Consider the following 21449-nt stretch of genomic DNA (forward strand, 5'->3'; position numbering starts at 1 on the left):
TATTTTTTGTACTGGGAAAGTCAATTAGTTTCTACTAGACGAGCCAGCCATGAACTAAAAGTCTCGCTAATAACGATATAAAAAAAAAGTTTCTATAGAGGTATTTAATTACAAAGTTTATAGAAGCATCAAGCATATCGTGGTTGTTTCTTCTGGTGCTAGATGTAAGCACTCACACTGCTCTGTTTGGATCAAACATGCATGTCGTTCTTACAGAACATTTCTTCATACTCTGATGAGTTTTTTTTTATTATTTAAATTAATTATTTATTACAGCCGCCTCTCCACATCTCGATATTGAAGGGACCATCAAGATAGGGAGAGATCGAGAAATGGAAGGAAAATTGAAATGGGTACTAGATCCAAAAAAGCTTCTTGCTATCTGTTGCTATGAAAAACAACAACAAAACAAATGTCGTTTCCTGTTGTTGATGTGTTTGTTATTGTCCAAAGATGGTCTAGTAGCCTAAAAATTTGAACATATCGACATAAAATGAGTAAATCCTGAACAAAATATGATCAGAACACATCGAGATAAAGAGATATCGAGATAGGGAGGTTATCTAGATGTAGAAAGCCCAAATGTATGTAGATTAAAGGGACTTAGGAAACTATCTACATAGGGAGAGATATCGAGATATAGAACATCGAGATGTAGAGAGTCGACTGTATTTGAGTGAACTTTGGAGGTTATATTTAATTCTTTGCTGCAGAATATACTCAGACAAAAGTTCAAAGAATAGAAAAAGTTCAATTTTCAAGACTGATTTTGATAATTTCGTAAGAAATGGAGAGGAATCTTTAAATAAGTTTCATAATATCAATAACTCACGATAATAACTCAATATACAAATATTACTCGCCAGCATGTCAGCATGTTTGTTTTTGAAACCTCAGTACCTAAACGAGAGACGGAAATATTTTACTAAAAATGAGCAAACAAATGTCTGGTTCACGTCGTCATGGCGGCATTTGTTGTAATATTTCTATTTAAAATTTGTTTCTTTTCAATTCCGTCAGGAAAACGTATTTCGAATTTTTCGAGAATTTCATCAAAATGTCCACAGGAACCTGTTTCTAATTTCTATGTGAAAATTATATGAATTACCTTTAAAGTTCTTCTCCATTTCCAAGAATAAAATATTCTTGAAGCTTATCCTGAATGTCCAAGGAAAATGTTTTCTAAATTTTCTGCAGTTTTTTTTGTCAGAGAATGATTTTTAATTTCTTCAAATGGTCCTCTGGGAAATAATCTAGAATTTCTTTGGGAAATTATTTAAAGTTCACCCAATAAGCCTTTCTGAAGTGTGTATCACAGTTGAATTTCTCATGAAAATGCTTTTCTTGCGAAATCTCCCCAACAATATTATTCCACTTTCCACGATAAATTTGTCTAAATTTTCCATGGATTTATTTTTCTCAACTTCACCGGAAAATCTTTTAATTTTTTACTATGAACTATTTTGATTTTTTTTTTTCAAGAAATCATTTAAATTTATCTAAAAAAATCTATTGAAATTTCTCGGAAAATTATTCTGAACTTTTTTTTAAATTTAATCTTTTGAATTTGATCTCAAATTCTTTGAAAGTTCTAAAAGAAGGAACTTCTAAATTTCTGATTTGTTGGACGTATTCTTTAAAATTTTCCCAAGTTCTTCTTTATTTTCGACGTATATTTCTCTTTCTAGATAATTTGTATATATTTTCCTGGCAATTTATTCTAAGCTTATCGGTAAACTCTTTTGAACTTGCTCAGTAAATTCCCATGAATTTTCTCGCAAAAACTCTTTTATATTCATCAATACACAATCTACAAAATTTTTGAGAAATTTGTCAAAACTTCCCCGTGCGACTCTTTTTAGTGAAATTCCTCGAAGTTAAAGTTCTCTGAAATTTCTCAAACCTGAAATTCTTTTGATATTTTTGATGAAATTCTTTTAATGAATTTAAATAACATCCATATTATTTAGTAAAGGATCTAATTATTGTAGGAAACTGATCAACCATCATCACAATTGTGCTGAACTTCCTAAAAAAAACCTCATGTTACAAAATCGCCTAATTCCCATTTCTCCGCCCCTTCCCCAGGATCGAGCAGCAGCTGATGCGGATGCTGCCGCAGGAGCGCGCCCTGGAACCGCTGATCGAGCAGCGGGGCTCCATCGAGGAAACCCAACGAATCCTGCAGGAAATCGACCGCATCAACGTCGCCCTCGGCTACAAGAAGAAACAGGAGGTGGCCTTTCCGCGGACGTCCAACTTCAACCAGGGTTACTTTTTCCCCCGGCCGGTCTACCAGCCGCTTAACTTCCGGACTACCGCCAGTCCGACGGCCATGTTCAAGCAGTTTGACCCACCGCAGATGGTCAGCGCGGTGGATCCATTCCGGGCGCAGGTTTACTACTATCCGGCCCCCTATTTGCATCTGCCATTGCCGGATCAACCGCGGTCGTTCGAAATGAAGAAAAGCCGCGACCTTCCGATAACATCGCCACAGATCTACGTGTTGCCAATTGCGGTTCCTGCTGCGAATGGGAAGGGAACGGAAATCCGGTACGTGCCAAGTACGATCGATTTTGGTACGTTGAGGTCTTTCCACGGGAAGGGACGGTCACTGGATGGTGGGTTTGGGGAAGACGAGGCTCGACAGAGTAAGGGTGTAGTGGACGATGTAGCCAGCGTGGTGGAGGACGATAAGATCGAAGAGCAGCTATTGGAGGAAATGCTGGAAGCCGTAGACTACAACTCGGATGATGAAGAAGATGCAAAGAAGAAGAAGCAGACGACGATTCCTCCGTTGCCAAATGACAAATTCATGAATGACAGGCAGTCATCTGAGGAAAGCGATGAGAAGGACGATGAATTGGAACCTGAGATGGAGATGCTAATCTTGAACAGGGGCGGAAATCGCAGTTTCAACTTGACGGCAACGTTTCAAAACTTCACCAATCGGTTCAACACGCAGTCAACGACTTCTCCACGAACACCTTCGGAAATCAAAGATTTGAAGGAACTTTCTGACGGATCAGAAAACGAAATCACTCCTGAGGAGAAGGGACCATTCTCTGGTTTGTTCAACCGCCAGACAGATCCTACTGCGAATGGAGGATTGGTGATCCAGCGGCTGAGAGTTCGTCATGGAGGGATTGCGATTGCTGGACCTGGTGGAGTTGCGACGGCCGGAAGTGGCGGAACTGCGATTGTCGGACCGAACGGAACGGCGATCACCCATCCTAGAAGTTTAACAATTGCCGGTCCAGGAGCAAAGATCTATGCCGTTCCGGAGAGTGTGGATTTGGGAAGGACAATCAACGCGACTAAACGTAGCCTACCGCTCGATGCAGTGTTGGTGGCTAGCGGTCCGGTTGTCTACTATCGGGACTAGGGGCAGATTTGGGGTGGGCAACCATTCAGTGGCCATTTTGTGTAAATAGATATTTGTACAAATTTCGTAGAAAAGACTTGCCATTATTGGGGGAGGATGGTTTTAAAAGCAACGAAAAATTGAGAATTCATTTTGAGCAAGTGTTCTCTATGATGTTCTGTGAAGACTCCACGAGAGTTTACGACAGTAATTGTTCCTGCATTTTGGATTTCCCGCAAGTATAGACAAACCTCATTTTATTGATTTCACTAATGTATTTTAGATCGTAAGATAGCAAGAATAAAGAGTAAATTAATATTGAAAATGAAAACAAAATGTAGTCTTATTTCGTAGAAATATAGAATTGCATGCAGTATGTTTGGTAGCTAGCAGTCATCATAAAGTGAAACTAACCAAACCCGATCAAAGGTGTGTAGAATCGTATGTAATAGCAAGCCGCCTAGTTCAAGCTTGGTTTTGGTATTCCTAACCCAAAGAACGCCAGAGGCCAGCACAGTAATTCGATATTCTTTTCTTCCCCTCTTTTCCTCGCAAAGCTTTTATCCCTTCCAGCCACAGACACAACTCCTCTCACCTTATCTGTACGCACCGAACCTAAGCTATCCACAATCTGGACCGCTGGTTCCATATGGAGGACGCATTGGTTCAGCGGGATTCTATGGAGAAGGGCCTATCCAGTTTATACCAGCAGAAGCTTTTGCGCCGCATCCTTTCAGTAGAATTCCGAAAATGATGGATGCCGAACTGATTCCATCGCAATCCACGGCATCTGGGGGACCAATAAAACTGACAAATGAAAAACTCAAGTTGGTCTCAGTCTCGGAACAGAAGCAGCCTAAGATGGTTATGAGTGCTCCGTACGTTCAAGCTGTGCAACAATCAAATGACAAATTTAAAATACAGAAGCTCGAGTTGGGACAACTGAGTAATCCAGTTCTAGCCAAGTCTAAGCCTTTCACGATTCTTAAAATTCAACCTGCCCCTGCTAGAACCGTGCTGAAACTGCAAGCTCCAGCGAAAGAACAATTGAAGATGGCTGCACTGAAGATGGCTCCGCCGAAGATGGCTTCGCTGAAGATGGCACCTCTTAAATTGGCACACAAATCGCAACCAACTCCTGCAAAGTATCGAGCACCAGTCCCCGAAAAGCAAGTTATGGTAACAGCAACGAGTAAGACGGCTGCAGATCAACCGATTAACTACCCTGTCAATGACCCTTCTTACGCTTACTTCGGCGTTCCATCTACGGACAATCGCGAAGATTCGACTCTAATTTTGGAACCAAGTTCCAAAGCTATTTCTGGAAATGGCGGTACTGCCATTTCGACACCAGTGTCCCATGCCGTGCTGAAACATGGTAGTTCAACGAAAATTCTTTTCAGGCCACAATCAGTTGCCATAGTGGGTGCCAATGGGCTCGCTCACGCCCAAGCAGATTTAATTGTAGACTATGTCGATTAGGTTAATGTTACAAGCAAAGGCGATCGTACTCTCTAACTATTACCCAGTGTAGAAAAATTAAGTGTCGTTCTTTTTATAGTTTCGATAGTAATAAACGCCAATACTTTGATGTAAATAGTGTAAAACAAGGTGGTTTTCTTGACTCTAACCTCGGCCCGCATTTAATCACAAAGCACACGCACACCCTCCGATAGCATTGACCAGATGACCCGCTTGCGCAGACGTGACTTGCACGCCATTTCTATTTTCTAGGTCTCACCGCTCGTTAACTGTAAATAGTATCTTCACCCGGTCGTACTTCTCCCCTGCGTTTGCACGAGAGCCTAATTATGGATGCATGTCTCGTAAATCATGCGTATATTGCCTACAACTCTATCTGCAATCCACCTACAACCACTGACTGCGCGCTATTTCGCTACTTCTCACTTTCCTTTGCACATCTATCAAACCTTCCCGTCTACCCTTCACAACTATCCATCATCTACCAGTCCTGGAGTCCCTACAACAGATACCAGTACCTTAGGTAATTAAGCCAATCAAGCTCCGGAATAAATGTCGTCAGAGATCTCCAATCGTCCCAAGCATTGTACCCATTTGGTCATAGCGTTGACGTCGTTATTCTTTTTCTCTCTTTCCAACATCCTTCGACGACGACCCGTACTCGTCTTTGGCTCTACTCTTTAGACCGGCGGAGCATCGTACGGCGGCGGACGTTCTGAAACTGCCATTCTATGGTGGGGCCCGTGGACAAATACTGGAGATTCGCAAAAACCATGATGGGACCGTGGTGAGCAAGATTTTGCGGGGAGAAGAAGATGAGGACATGGAACTCAAGGTGCACCAGCTCGTTGACGACCTGAAGAACAACGAGGAAATTTTGGCCGAGGACGATGATATCAAGGCGGCCGATCAATCGTTTGGTGACTACTTGATGAACATTCAGAAGGCCGCCGCATCGTTGGTTAGTCTGCAAGAACAGGTGAAAAAGAGCGGCAAGCTGTCGTCCGATCAGAAGAGGGTCTACGCTGACAACTTGGAACGGCTGGGTGTGGCAGCTCAGAAGCTCGCACATATTCAACAGCAGGATGGGGATCATGATGCGATCAAATTTTTGTTCAACTGTGAGGGTGTTGATCCGAATTGATTAATTGAATATGATAACCAATGTATTTTACACTTTATTTTAGCGGACTACGATCAAAGCGCTTCCGATGCGCAGAAGAAGAAGACCACTTATAAGATCACCTCATTCCCCGGATACAAGGGCAAGGAAGAGGAGGACAAGCTGAAGCACCAGCAAAAGAAGAAGGAAGAGGAGGAAAACGTCGGCGAAGAAGATGCAGCCCAGGGCAGTGACAGTGTGCAGGTTAACTCACCCGAACAGGAGGCCTCGATTGCGGAAGCGAAGCCAGTCGGTGAGTACCGAATTATTTTTGGAAACAAATAAAAATTTGTAGGAACTTGATATCTATAATAGTACACAAATGCACCGAGATCTGAGTACGCCAAAATCACCTTTCTGTCCACATAATAGACGTTTCCTTCGAAATCATGGGCAGAATAAGCGCAACAATTTTTGCATGTTTTTGTGAAAGATAAACCTTTGAACAAAAAAATATATCTGGAAGAAAAACAATTCAATTTTCTACTTAATCAATACTTCATATGCCGCCGTCCGCCGCCAACGATTCTTGCGCCGCCGCCGCCGCCTTCAATAATGAATTGGCGGTTATTAAAACACTAGGATGCATTCGTTCAGCAAATCGTATAGTAACTAAATTTTCAAATGGCTATATCTCAGTGGTTTTTCAACCAATTTACTCAATTTTTTCACCAACCTTTTATCCATCTCTTTTATTTTCTGGACATTACAAAATATTGAATCTAGGGGTGCTCAATTTTTCTTCCATGATGTCCCATGCCGCGGTATCAACCCAGTTATGTCCTCCGAGTATCACTAGCGTCTCACATCCAGACATTTGAGATGTTGTAAGATCTCCAAATTGTCCTGGAGTTTGAATCAATTGTCCACCTAAATCCAGGCATACGAGATGTTGTAAGATCGACTTTTGAAGCAGTACATTTCTATAGACAAGAAAATTGCCAACCCGAAAAATTCCTAGACCACACTGGGAATCGAACCCAGCCGCACTCAGCATGCTCTTGCTTTGTAGCCGCGCAATTTGCATCACAGCTGAGGAGGGCTCCAACTTCCAAGTATATATGGAGAATTTATTCTCATCTCTATATGTAAAAATGAGTTTTCATTTCCTTTGAGTTAATATAACTCACGAATGGGTGGACCGATTTGCGAAATTTCCTTACTTATTGATTTATCTTGAGATCAACTCTGTTTGTATATATAATTTTATACATTTCACTGAGAAAGTTGAATAAATGTTTAAATACTACGCTTCTCATAATTAGGAGAGCTTTGATCACCGCGTGACTTTATCGAAATTAATTTATTGGCTTTTTTCGGTGATAATTATACTACTCAAAGCGAAAGGGAGTAGATGAAAGTAATGAAGATACAGATTCGATTGACACCGCAAGCGAGCGGCAAGTGTGAAATGAATAGAAACTGAAGATTAGCAGAGGGCCATATGAGAGAACAAACATTGTTGAAATCGCTGTTATTCTGCCTAACGTCCACCCAAGCCGTTCCTGGGTGGACGTTAGGCAGAATAACAGCGCCCTCCTTAGCCGTGCGGTAAGACGCGCGGCTACAAAGCAAGACCATGCTGAGGGTGGCTGGGTTCGATTCCCGATGCCGGTCTAAGCAATTTTTGGATTGGAAATTGTCTCGACTTCCCTGGGCATAAAAGTATAATCTTGTTAGCCTCATGATATACGAATGCAAAAATGGTAACCTGGCTTAGAAACCGCGCAGTTAATAACTGTGGAAGTGCTTAATGAACACTAAGCTGCGGGGCGGCTCTGTCCCAGTGTGGGGATGTAATGCCAATAAGAAGAAGAATGAAGAACGCTTCTCATGTTAGAACTCCATCAAGAAACCATCATGAAATCAATCTAGAGTGCGGCGCTGCAATCAACTAAACGATTGACAGGTGGAAGAAAAAAAAACTCGAGCTAGATCTGACAGATTCGTCTAGTTTGCAATAAAGTCTTCAAATAGAAATCATTGTTAAATAGGTAGCTGGATTAGGGGCTGTCCATATACCATGAAGAAAATTTCGGGGGAGGGGGAGTATGTCGATTGTCCACGGTACATACAAATTTTTGAAAATTTATATGAGCAAATGTCCACGCTGCTGGGGGTGGGAGGTATCTGAAACTGACCAAAACTGGTCCACGTGGTATATGGACAGCCGCAAAAACCGTTGTGGGAAAAAATATTTTTAAGGACACTCCTACGAAATACAGAAGGAATTCTTGTAGAAATTTCCGGAGGTGTTCTAGAAGCAATTCCTTAAATCCCTAAAAACAATTTTCACTTATCTGAAACACTGAATGTCAGATGAATTTTTAAGAAAAAAACAAGTTGTTCATGTTTTGCCGTTGCATAGCAAGGGATCTAGTGTCCAAGTTGGCCTTATCCCGAGCAGGAGAAATTGGCTCAATAATACCTAATTATGTTATTGATACCATACTCTGTTATGAACTAGCACTGCATAAGACGTAAAATACCAAAAGAATAATACCAGAAACTAATATGCACAATACTTAAGCCATAACCAACTCAGTTATTAAATTGAATTTCAATACTAAATGCATAATCAATTATTATTCGTTTGGTATTGAAATACCTAAGCATGTTATGCGTCAAGTATTCTGCATATAAGTTTTAGGTATTATTTTTTGGTATTTTACCTCTTATGCAAGGCTAGTTCATACCAATTTCTGTTATCGAGGTCGTCGCTCCTGCTCGGGTAAGGGTACTCCTGACGGAATCCAAATTTAAAATTTCTCGCGTTTTCAAGGGCACATTGCTCACCAACTCAGTTTGTCCAGAGTTTTGCATTTTCTATCCTTCTTTGCTTCCATTGAAAACGTGAGGATCTCGTAATCGGCCGAATTTTCTAGGAACCACTCACTCCACACGCACCAGCTTGGCCAGGGAAATGGTGAAAGTCGAACTCAGCACCACGACCAGAAGGATTTTTACACACCACACAATCATGGCACCCGGACGCAGGACACTTCACCGACACTTCAGAATGCCGTATGCAAAAAATCCCGATAGTTTGGCAGTTTGGTAATCACCTTATCGTCACTCGATTGCTCGCTGATCCTTCTTACGGCGACGTCATCGTTGTTTGCATGGCAGGGTAGTTATCTACAGCACTTCAAAGTCTTTGTATCCTCAAAATCCTCATAGGTTCATGAAAATGGGAAAACCAGCCGAATAGTATTGTTCCGCGGATGATTAGGTAGCAAACGCGAAATTTTTACACAAGAATTTTTCTTTCGCGTCTGCTCGCAATGCTTCCTAGGATTAACTCGCGGAAATCCTGGTGGACTTCGTGGAAGAAAAATTGGGAGAATTTCCTGGGTAATTATTATGGGCACGGTATACAGAATCAAGGTAGGCTCGTAACGAAAATGACAGTTCAAAAATGACGTGATTGCTATCGCAGTACGAACGAGTACAAAAGAAAGCCAAACTGAATCGTAGAGCGTTGGCTTGCTTCGTCCCGTGCTGCGATAGCAGTGACGTCAATTGTTTACAGTGATAATTGATGTTTACATACGTGTCAATAGTGCCTTGTTTTTGTATGCCGTGATTATGGGGAGTTTCATTTCATTTATTTGGATTACATCTAAGCATATGACACTAAATTGTCCCATCCTGAAATGCGCCTGATGGCTGGTCAGTAGCCTGGGACATGGATAAATGAAAAAAAAAAATTTTCGTTCCCTCATATTTTTCAGAAGCCTTTTGGGTCTTACAATGCTTGTGCGAAATTTCGCCGGCGATTTTAATTTTCCTTAGGATTTACTATGGGGAAATTTACCTTTATAAAGAAAAAATCCCCAAGGTGTCCCATTATTCTCTAACGATAAATCGATCCACCTACATCATAGGAAATTTTACCAGCAAACTTTTATTGGAAGACTGCAAAGTGATCCGACGCTCGTGAAAAATGTTATTTGCATAAAATTAATTGGTGTATGAACGCATGGCTCATTGTACTTTTTGTTCCAGCATCACTGCCGTCTGCTGCTTGCTGTTGTTTGTACGAGGCACCACTTTGCATGGAGGATTCGCTTAGCATGAATGAAAAGCGGGTTACTAGGGATACGTTTATTTGCCTTGCTGTTTGAGTCTTTGTCCTTCTAGGTAGAAGAAATTCAACCAAATTTCAATGAAGGTGTGATTAACAAAAAGAGGCATGTAACGCACACTTTCCACACACAATACAACTAAGCGACTATAGATACGAGGTATAGGTTGGGGCTTCTCATTCTCGACGTCAATAGTTCGAAGCTGGTCTGAGCGGGAATTGTTTTTTCGATACTGGTATTCTTTAAGAAATTCTTTAAATTTCCATACCCAAGTAACATTCGAACAGCACTTTGGCATTTGATGATATTTATTGTGGTTTTATTGCGACAATCGTCATGCTCTTCAGTTTGGGAAAGGCATTTAACAGGCATGAATTATGATCTGTCTTCTAGCTGTTGTCAAAACCTTTTGAAGTAGGTTGTAAATTCCGCATACTGTAAAATTTAAATGTGGATCTATTGCGGCCATGCCTTGATAAAACGCATCTTAGAAATAATATTAAAGCTCAAAGACGATAGTTTTATTTGGCGTAATGAAATACTTTTTAAAGTCGTTTTGTAACCATAAAAGTTACTTTCAAAACATTTGGCTTCAAATGAGTAGGGGTATGTGTGGAATTGGCATTAGAGGTGGCTACAAATTTTGTATTTTTAATTGAATACAAAACATGCTGTCAAGTGAATATGAGTAGCAAGGACTGAAAACATTATTCAAATAGCAGATATACTTACTTCACTGTTACCATGCTTCGTGCTTACTCATAATATACATCCTGATACATTTTCATCTACACCAATTATCTTGATATTGAAAATTGCATATGCCAAATTGCGAGGTGACAAATTCGGAAAAAAAGAGAGAGACAAAAACGACTAACAGAAAACAACATGTTGCGTAGACGAGCCCCTGATACCTTGAACTTCACTTTCATTGACGGTGACACGGAACTGTGCATTTTTGTTTCCGACCGATAAAGTGCCGTCACAAGCGAGTATTTTATTTCCTACTTACGTGTAATAAAATTATCAATTCAAAGTTATAATCCGTAACTTCTCCGTAACTTCCATGTCCTTTGTTTTTTTTTCGAGTAACTTGAATTGTCAAATTCTCTCTAATCATGGCCATCATATACCTATGCTGAAAAATAACCAATCGGCATTTGTAACAGCCAATCGATCTAGTACAAAAGCAATTCAGCATGGATATAAGCGACATTATTGCCACCTCTAAACTTAATGATTTTATAGTTGATTTCATCGAAGCAAAACAATTTGAACCCAGTGAATCTCGAAAAATCATTTTATCATCGTCATCGCCATATTTTTTTCACTTCACTTTAGTAGATATTTTGAATCAAAATACTGCATTACATTCATGGTTACAGCTATGCGATAGTATATAAACGATTCAGCTACGAACAATAAATAATAAATGATGATAATTTAGTATAAAAGTGCAAATTTTGATTTCGTGAAAAAAAAAAATATTTTGAAAAATAATTATTGAAACTGGGTTTACTGATAGCACGTCAAACTTTATCGCTGTTTTGGACTAAATGATACAATGAATCTAACTCCTCACTTAAAATAATGCATCGTAAGTCACTTCTCCTTTCATTATTATTATCGATGATTGAGAATATTTTAATTGAATTTATAATTATGGCATTTTGGGTCTTCATGTTCAATGTATAAGTTTAATTTATTTTCTCAAGACTGAACGTATTATAAAAACCCATATGATTGTTTGAATAAAGCTATATCTAGAGAATTCGGAAGGCATCGAGATTATATGGCTTAGAAAAGGTTTTAAATGATGCCAACTTTCTTTTATAGTAGTTTGCTAAATGAATTCGAAAGGTTTTTGGTACCCAGATTGTATTCTTTTTTCGTCATACTCTGATCTTGAATCCCTTCTTATATTTACACTTCAAAACCATTGCAAGAGTGGGCCAGCTAGGCAGATGCTACTCTTCAAGAGGTTTAGGTGTAAGCTACGTAGAAGCAATTGCCTTGACTAGGGTTTTATTGCCGTAGGAACAAAATACTCTTGAAGTAAATCATAAAACCCAAAATGTTACTTGGGTATTCTTACTTTCGAGAAGCTTTCATGTATTTCTAAAAGACTGAGATATGATTCTTGTGATTTGATTTCAGAAGAGAATAATTTAATGTTGTTGCTTTTCTTCATTTTTCAGAGGATATTTCTTTGACTTTCATTCAAACTATTCTGTCAGTCGTGTATTTTTTTTTTAATTATGAAGTGATGATTTATATATTTAGTTTATATCTAAACAGTAATGATGTTGATAGTTAATAGTTATATTTTAAAATCATGAACTACTGTACAAATAGTTCTTAGTATTACCGTTGATGTTGTACACAATTATTCTTAGTTTATACGTAGAAATGTGACATAAAACCGATTAATAAATATGCTTGTTTAAACCAAAATTTAAAAACAAAATCACTTATTTATTGATATACTGAGACAAAAGACCAATTTCAAAACAACCTTTCAAATTTTCATTTTAAGTTTTTTTGAATTTTTTTCTATGGGTAAATATATTATCCATTTCTAAGAGATCGTTATAATTTAATGTTTTGGTCTATTTATATATTTATTTTTTTCCATCAACAGGCTTAAAATAGCCCCAATGATGTTGATAATAGTTGCAGAATTATATAATTGATTTCTTTGCTTAATTTGTTTAATTGAATATCCATGATGTTACATTGATTTAAAATGGGATGTGATGTTGATTTGGATGTGAAAATCATCTCTCACACAATTTAGATTTTTTCTATAATCTGTATTAAAGAGATTTCCAACTCGAGGCAAAACAAATCTAGGAATCTCCTAAACTATTTAACAATTTAGAAAATACACAACTTTACAAAAAAGTGTCTCTAACCCGGTAGTCTTCGATTTGAATAATCGGCATGTCAATCATCAACGCATGTCAAGTATCAACGCAGCAGAGCAAGTTCATTAAATTATTCTCTTCGGAAATCAGTATCACAAGTACACAGCAGTACACAGTTTTGAAAATTCAACGACTTGTAAAATTGCTGCTACCGTCAACTGGGGGGAAGATGATCATTTTTAAGACAAAACATGTAATAACAATGTGTGTTTATATTTTAAATCGAAACAAATATTTTCAAAACATGTACTGCTACCGTGTGGCATCGAAATCCGTACACTTAAGCACCTTAGTATATGAAAAGTCATTAGAAAATAGGAATTGAATGTAACTAAAACGTTTTTCATTGACATAGGAACATGAAGGCTTCTACATTTACTTATTAAAAACTACGAAAAACATAATAAAATAATGAATAAAATCAACTACTCCTGACTCGAAATTCGTCCACCGTGGAAGGATTTCGAATCAAAGGATCAAAATCCGTACAGCTATTTTTTAACTAAATATTTAAATTGAAACAGTCTGATTGACTAAACGACCACTGTAAATAGTTCGATACGCACCTTGAGAAGCGATCCCTTTGATTTGTATTCCGCTTATCTTAAGTAATGATTCGCAATTAGCAAAGAAACACAGTTACTTTTGGTGCAATAAAGCTCTACCCGAAAACAAAATGGCGGCACAAACTCCGCGTTCGGTGGGTGGCGATTTGTTTTTGATTTTTGTTGTTTTAATTTCAATGCCTTCTTTCCATTTCTAAGCCCTAAAAGCTTACTGCCAAGTATCTGAACAGGACAAGATAAATTATTTCTACATTATTTACCTTTAAGCCCCTTTAGTTTATTGATATCTCATGAGGTGGACGGATTTCGGTCCCGCACGGTATACGTTGCAATAATCAACAACTTTAGTTTTCTGAAATGCGTTCGCATTTATTAAAATAAATTAAATTATCACACATTTTTTGAGTAATCTGGTTTGGGGTGAAGTTGATCAAGACAGCTCTACTAAAATCATTATGACCTAGTAGTCAAAATACACTAGGTTATTTGTATGAGTGTTGAATTTCCTACGTAAAGAAGTCTACGAAGTCAGTATTTGAAACGAAAATTGCGTCATTTATGACTATCTCTCAAAATTCCACAAAATACATTTTCATGATTATAATCGAAAAACTCGGATTTCTACCTAGCGGTAACATTACTTGAACTGAGAATATTGTTGACTACCGTTTCATAAAAAAATTTGGCACTTTTGACTGACATATCAAATGATCATCTTCACCTCAATGATCATCTTCCCCCCAGTTGACGGTAATTCCATCAAACGAATTAACATTTGATATTCAATTAAATTTGACTGAGTTGTACAAGCAGGCACAGTTTGAATTTAATTCGATTTAAAGGAACAATAAGATCGATTAGATATTGCGTCTATTTGCATGCTTCAAATATGTGCATGAAAATACATTTAAAATCCTGTGTATCTTATCTAAATCTTTTAGAAATACTGGAAATCTTCTCGAAAATTAGAATTTGGGAATATAAATATAAATATCAAAAAGATTACCAGTACCAAAAAAAATTCCCGCTCAGACCAGCTTCGAACTATTGACGTCGATAATGAGAGGCCACAACCTATACCTCGTATCTATAGTCGCAAGCAGCAGACGGCAGTGATCCTGAAACAAAAAGTACAATGAGCCTTGCGTTCATACACCAATTAGTTTTATGTAAATTACATTTTTCACGAGCGTCGGATCACTTTGCGGTCTTCCAATGAAAGTTTGCTGGTCAAATTTCCTATGATGTAGTTGGATCGATTTATCGTTAGAGAATAATGGGACACCTTGGGGATTTTTTCTTTGTAAAGGTAAATTTCCCCATAGTAAATCCTATGGAAAATTAAAATCGCCGGCGCTAAAATATAGTTTCACCGATTGATATGAAATTTCGCACAAGCATTATAGGATCCAAGAAGTGTGCAAAAACCATGCAGGAAGTGAAAATAAAATTTTGTCCCACCCTACGGTCAGCCCACATCGCTTCATGCGCTCCACGCCTTCTTGTACCAGCTGGGTCTGAAGCAAACACCATGTTCACAGGGTTACTGTCCGGCATTTTTGCTACATGCCCTGCTCATCGTACCCTTCCGGCTTGAGCTACCTTCTGGATACTTAGTTCGCCATAGAGCTGGGCGAGCTCGTGGTTCATCCTTCGCCGCCACACACCGTCTTCTTGCACACCACCAAAGATAATGCTAAGTAGCCGACTCTCGAATACTCCGAGTGCTTGCAAGTCCTCCTCAAGCATGATCCAAGTTTCATGTCCGTAGAGGACTATCGGTCTTATGAGCGTTTTGTACATGACACATTTGGTGCGGGTGTGAATCTTTTTTGACCACAGTTTCTTCTGGAGCCCGTAGTAGGCCCGACTTCCACAGATGATGCGCCTTCGTATTTCACGACTAACATTATTTCTCCACCACCTCTAAGGTCGTAATCGTAATCGTAACACTGCTTCCCTGTCGAGCCCTGTCGCGCTCGGTTCCGCCCACTAGCATGTACTTTGTTTTCGACGCATTCACCATGTCCAACTTTTGTTGTTTCACGTTTCAGGCGGGTGTACAGTAGGGCAGTTCAAATTTCAAAAAAGGTCGAAAATTCCAACTCCCATATGTCTATTAGCATCATTTTGATAATATAGGAGTCCTGGCAAAATTTCAGGTAATTCGGTGACTATTTAGGGGTGGCGCGAAGTCAATTTATGTTTATATGGAAATTTGTATGCGAAAAACTTTTATTTATTTAAGTCTCCCTTCTTCTTCTTCGTTGGCATTACATCCCCCACTGGGACAGAGCCGCCTCGCAGCTTAGTGTTCATTAAGCACTTCCACAGTTATTAACCGCGAGGTTTCTAAGCCAAGTTACCATTTCTGCATTCGTATATCATGAGGCTAGCACGATGATACTTGTTCGCAGCTTAGTTAATTTATTTATTTATTTATTGAATCGTCTTCGATGGTCTTCGATGGTATCGTACAGACTAAAATTAAACTACATTCTTAATCCTAATTTTAAAACAATGCTTACGCTTAGAAATATTAAAACCAAACATATCACAAACAACGTTGAAATTTCTCAAACAGAAACTTAAAGGTCTGTTATACCCATAATTTGTCAAGTGCATGGGGACAGCGATGAGTGAAGCGTGCCGTAACCTACGACTAGGAGCAATGAGTTGGGTCTCCGAGAGAGAAGATCCGAGCTATCTATGGATCCTTTGAGGATGTCGTGGACCAATAATCTTTTTAGTTTAAATCGTCTTTTTGACAAAAGTTCAAGATCCACCAGCTAACAGCGAGCAGGATAGTTTGGTAAATTTGCAGGGTCATTCCACGGTAAGTGACGAAGGGCAGAACGGATGAATGATTTTTGAATACGTTCAATACTAATGATCCCAAACCGGGGCAGCTTGAGTATGCTAGGGCGCACGAGGGTGCAGTACAGTGTCTTCTATGCATATATGTCTGTAAACTGCAATGCATTACGACGAATGAATCCGAGAACTGCCCAAGCCTTAGCAGTAATTATACAAATGTGCTCACTGAAACGCAGAATCCATTAGGACTCCCAAGTCTCGGATAGAAGCGACACGGTCCAGTCCATCGGTCCATCGATGGTATAGGCGAAGGTAGTGAAAGTGATCATCTTGCACTTCTTGATGTTAACGCACATCCCATTTTCATCGCACCAACGAATGTCCGCAGGCAAACAGTAGTTTTGCAGATGAGAGACGAAAGCTTAGGTCGTTTATGTAGAGAACAAAAATTAAAGGCCCTAGCACACTGCCTTGTGGAACACCCGAAAAAATGCTGAAGGCCTTGGATCGGGAAGAGTTTGTTTCAACGTAAGCTTTTCTGTCAGTCAAATAGGATAAAATCCAGTCGACTACCCAGTCTAGAAAGCCCATGTGTCGCAGCTTATTCACGGTATGATGTTGTGGTATGCTGTCGAACGCTTTCAAAAAATCGAAGTAAATCGAATCCACCTGATTTCGCCGTTCGACTTCACGAAACAGCACGTTAGAGTAACAGGTTGTTTGTAGTAGAGCGACGTAGAACGAAACCATGCTGGTGTTCCGATATTACATGTTTAGTTGCTGATAATATGACTTTGTGGATTTTAGATTCTAAGAGTTTGCCAAGACAGCATAGTATCGATACACCGCGGTAGTTTTCAACATTGCGCCTACTTCCTGATTTGTGAACAGGGATCTTTTTTGCAGTTTTCCATAATTCCGGAAACGTATTGTCTTTTATCGATTGATTGCGCGCTTTTCTAAATTTGTTTCGCTGGTTACGAAGTTTAGCATTCCACCAGGGCTTTCTGCTAATACCGTGATTATTACTTCGGTGACAAGGTACCAACAATTGGAACACTTCAGCGCGTACTTGCCTGAGAATCGTTGTTGGAAGGTCCCTTCACCTGTCTCAAACACAGGGCCGGGACGGCTGATGATCGCTGGCTGGAGTGGCTCGACTGTGATGAGCGGATAAGGACCTTCCATAAGGCTAGAGGCAAGTGTGCGTCCCAGACAAGCTTTTCTCACTTATGTTTGGCACCTAAATTTAATTTTGGAATTGGAATAACTACATTCCTATTTCCAATTCACCCCTCGCTTTTAGAGGCACCAGTTATTCATCTATGTTTACTTGCATTCATTTCATTTATTTAGTCTACATCTAAACAGATAACACTGAATCAACAATTTGACGCCACAATACACGGTTAGAGGCCGCATCTCTCCATCCTCGGATACGCCCCACGCTCGCCAAGTCGTTTACTTGCAGCAAGTACTAAAACATAGTTTTCGAATTTGTTGATCACTTATTTAATAAAATGTGCGCCTTAATGTCAGAGCGTCTATTGTGGCGGACATTTCTGAACTCTACCGTGGTTCTCCTTAATGTATCTGCCCATTTAGAGTGAAAGGTTCTTGTTTAACAAATCCTAATTATCGGCAATTGACCTTTTTTTATGGGTACATGATTTTTTTTGTTCAATTTTTGAGTATGTTGTGTTTATAGTACCTTTCTGTTTTATGCCGGATGAAAAAAAAAATAATCTCGATGCCTGCCTTTGAAATATTTTGATGCTCGCCGTCTGCCAACCAAATACAACGTTAGCTGGCGTTAGTGTTTTAGAATGTTACTTTCCATAACAAAACAAAACCTGAGAAGAGGGGGAATGTGTGGCAGTGAAATGGCACTGGGTTTTAAGTATGGAAAGGAAATATCCAATTGATTTGAAAGTATCGAAGTAGGCTTCATATGAACGACAACGGAGAGCCACCAAAATATTAATCAAAGCAATCGTGGTAATTTGCCGTCAGTCAAACACACGTGGTGAACCATCGCAGACAGGAGTGATAGTTTTCCGGCAGACTCCCGCTTGCCTATTCCCACAATAAGCTCCACAGTGCTCAAATTATATTCGGAAAAGGAAGATCCATTTCAACCCCCCTCCCCCCTATGTCACACTTTTTGTATGAATCATCAAAACTTTTTGTATGGACTGTCACACTTCACTAAGCCCCCCTCCCCGCTCTAAGCGTGACGTAATTTATGGAAGTTCTCACACGGAAAAAATGTTGAAAATTAAAAAAGAGATTATCGATTTGAGAACATGTTTCGCTATTGCGGTTCGCAAAATACGACTAAGAGATCAACAAAACTTTTTGTTTTCAACGCGTGCATGTGTACCACCGATGAAGAGTGTTATTTTCTGGTTTTGAAAGGATTCTTTCGACTGTTGTGCTCAATTTTGTTTGACTATCGGCTCTTTCAGTCTTATAAAGCAGCTAAAACGTTATTGCATCTATTTTTCGACGTTTCGGTGTATATTTCACCTTCTTCAGGGATTTAGAGGCTACGTTTTGTTGTGTATGTGTGTGTCCTGTCTGACGTAACGTTGACAGTGCAGTGCAAAAATAATGAGACGTATGAACCGTAGTGAGACGCCATTGTTAATTGACAACGTTATGTCAGACAGGACACACACATACACAACAAAACGTAGCCTCTAAATCCCTGAAGAAGGTGAAATATACACCGAAACGTCGGAAAATAGATGCAATAACGTTTTAGCTGCTTCATAAGACTGAAAAAGCCGATAATAGTCAAACGAAAAAGTTATTTTCTGGTATTCAACATACGTATTATAATGTAGACGCTCATAGATCTCGTCTTCCATATCATCAGATTGAACATACGAATTTTATACGTAAGCATTGCTCGAACTGTAGTCGAAGAAATCTTACCACGCATAAGTGGCCACTGGGGTCTCCAGTTAGCCTTGCGAGCAAAAGCGTAGGATTGCCAATGCGTAGAATAGACGGGCAATATACTCAAATCCATGTGCATAGAATTCACATTTAATTCTCTTGTTAAAATTAAGAAGAACCATCTATCAATTTGAACTTCCCAATAATTCTCTTCCTTGATGTATTTCAGGTCTCGCCATTGCCGGTGATGGAGGAGTTGCTTCATCGAAACCCATTGCCACTGCCGTTGTCGGAGATGGAGGTCTCGCAGTTGCCCGCCCTGTTGCCACCGCCATCGCCGGAATCAAACCAAGTGAAATCGGATCACTGGGCCTGCCGATATCCGTCAACAAGAAACTGGTCACCAAAGGAAAATATGGTCTGGTAGCTGCTGATCAGGATCTCCCAGCAGGCCTTCTCGTGGGACCCGGTTTCACGGAAGCTCGTGTTTCGCAGCACGAAATTGAAGCCGAAATCGACGACGCTCGCCAGCAAGCCATGGGGCAAACCGGTCTGGTCCCCAACTTTGATACTGAGAAATTTCTCGCCAACTTGAGGCTGAAAGCCAAGCAGCAGCAACAACAAGCTGAACTAATTCAGCAACAGCATCAGCAGCAACAACAACAGTTCAATTCTCCAACCATTGCCTTCCAGTCCCAGCCATCCTTTATTCCCCAGTCGTATCCGTTCGCCACGGCTGCTTCCGACTACCTAAACACTCCGCAATACCCCGTCTATACCCCGAGCTACTCCCCCTACTACTATTACAACCCTTACGCCGCATACCAAAACCCTCTCGCCCTTCTCGCGTACCAATACCAGCAGCAGTTGGCATTTCAGCCCCAATACAACCCCTATATGGTCAGCGCCAACCCACTTCAGCATTCCTTTCAACAGTTTGACTACCCACAACGAAGCTACTACTCCGCAGCCCTTTCCGCACCAACCACTGGCGCCACTGCGGCCGCTGGCTACCCAAGCTATTACAATTATCCATCCTTCTCAACCCCATCGCCATACAGATTTTTCTACTATTAATCTGCTGATCAGAAGCCCCAACGGCGGCAGTGATCCCTTCGTTCTAAGAATCAGCTCAAATGGGAAGTAAAAAACAAGACTTGAAACTTGTTCCACCAGTCATCGGCAGGGATCCCTCGGTTTGGCCATTCCAGAAACCAAAAACTTTATAACGAAATTTATTCAACGTGCATCCAGTGAGCAGCCTTCGGTGGATGGATTTTGTAGATCTTCTCGTCTTTTGTGGAACCGCTCGTCCCGGGACTGGGTGAGCCCCTCCAGCTTCAGAGTATGGTGCGGAGATGATGAAGACCTACGAGACACCGGGGGTGAGGTTAGTGTTATCGGAGGTCAGCTACGGTGGACCCCTCGACTAGTGGAACTCAAATCGATACAAATAGGTTAAGGCTACTTTCCCATGCAAACAACAGTGAACATATTTTAGGAGTGATAAATGAAAAGAGCGAAAGCGTAAAGTCGAATCGTGAGCAGTGTCCAGCACAAATCTTAAAATACAATAAATAGCGTCCTAGTTCGTAAGGTTGAAATAGAACATTAGTAAAATAAAAGAAAAGAATATTCGGAGGTGAAGTGTTTTAGATCGATAGAAGGTGAGAAGAAAACCATTGGTCCATTGAATTTTAAAATATATTGTTTATATTTCTACAAACTAAGCGTAGAGACATACTTGCAGAGCGTAAGAGTCATACGACTGGAAAACTCATAATTTTCTATTCTTCTGGGGTCACGCTAATCCGGAAGAAGAAAGATATCACGTATTTGATCGTCCGCAACATTACCTTCGTATTTCATGACCAACATTATTATCGGCCGTTAGCAAGGATCTAAGGTAGATACATTTTCGACCACCTCAAAGGTATTCCCGTGTATCGTAACACTGCTTCCCAGGCGGAAACTGTCGTGCTCGGTTCCGTCCACTAGCATGTACTTTGTCTTTGATGCATTAACCAACAGTTCAACGTGAGGCAATTTTCAGGCGGGTGTACACTTCCCTATCCTCCGCGAAACAAATAAATTGACTGTATCTATTTAAAATAGTTCCCTGGCTGTTACACCCGGCTC

The 21449-nt window shown here is 40.0% G+C and overlaps 1 protein-coding gene across 2 annotated transcripts in view; it reads left to right on the top strand.

Annotated features, from left to right (window-relative positions):
- Positions 1 to 20951, top strand: part of LOC134218444 (uncharacterized) — a 207702-nt gene extending 186751 nt beyond the window's left edge. Inside the window, exons 3-5 of one of the 2 annotated variants that reach the window (XM_062697441.1) lie at positions 5531 to 5967; positions 6034 to 6261; positions 19540 to 20951. In XM_062697441.1, the coding sequence (XP_062553425.1) occupies positions 5531 to 5967; positions 6034 to 6261; positions 19540 to 20387 (1513 nt within the window). In that variant the 3' untranslated portion in view covers positions 20388 to 20951. Of the gene's footprint in view, positions 1 to 2088; positions 3701 to 5530; positions 5968 to 6033; positions 6262 to 19539 lie in introns of those variants that run through there. The other variant, XM_062697442.1, reaches the window with a different exon arrangement.
- Positions 20952 to 21449: the final 498 nt, after the last annotated feature.

Source organism: Armigeres subalbatus, chromosome 2, assembly GCF_024139115.2.
Source record: "Armigeres subalbatus isolate Guangzhou_Male chromosome 2, GZ_Asu_2, whole genome shotgun sequence".
Taxonomy (NCBI): domain Eukaryota; kingdom Metazoa; phylum Arthropoda; class Insecta; order Diptera; family Culicidae; genus Armigeres; species Armigeres subalbatus.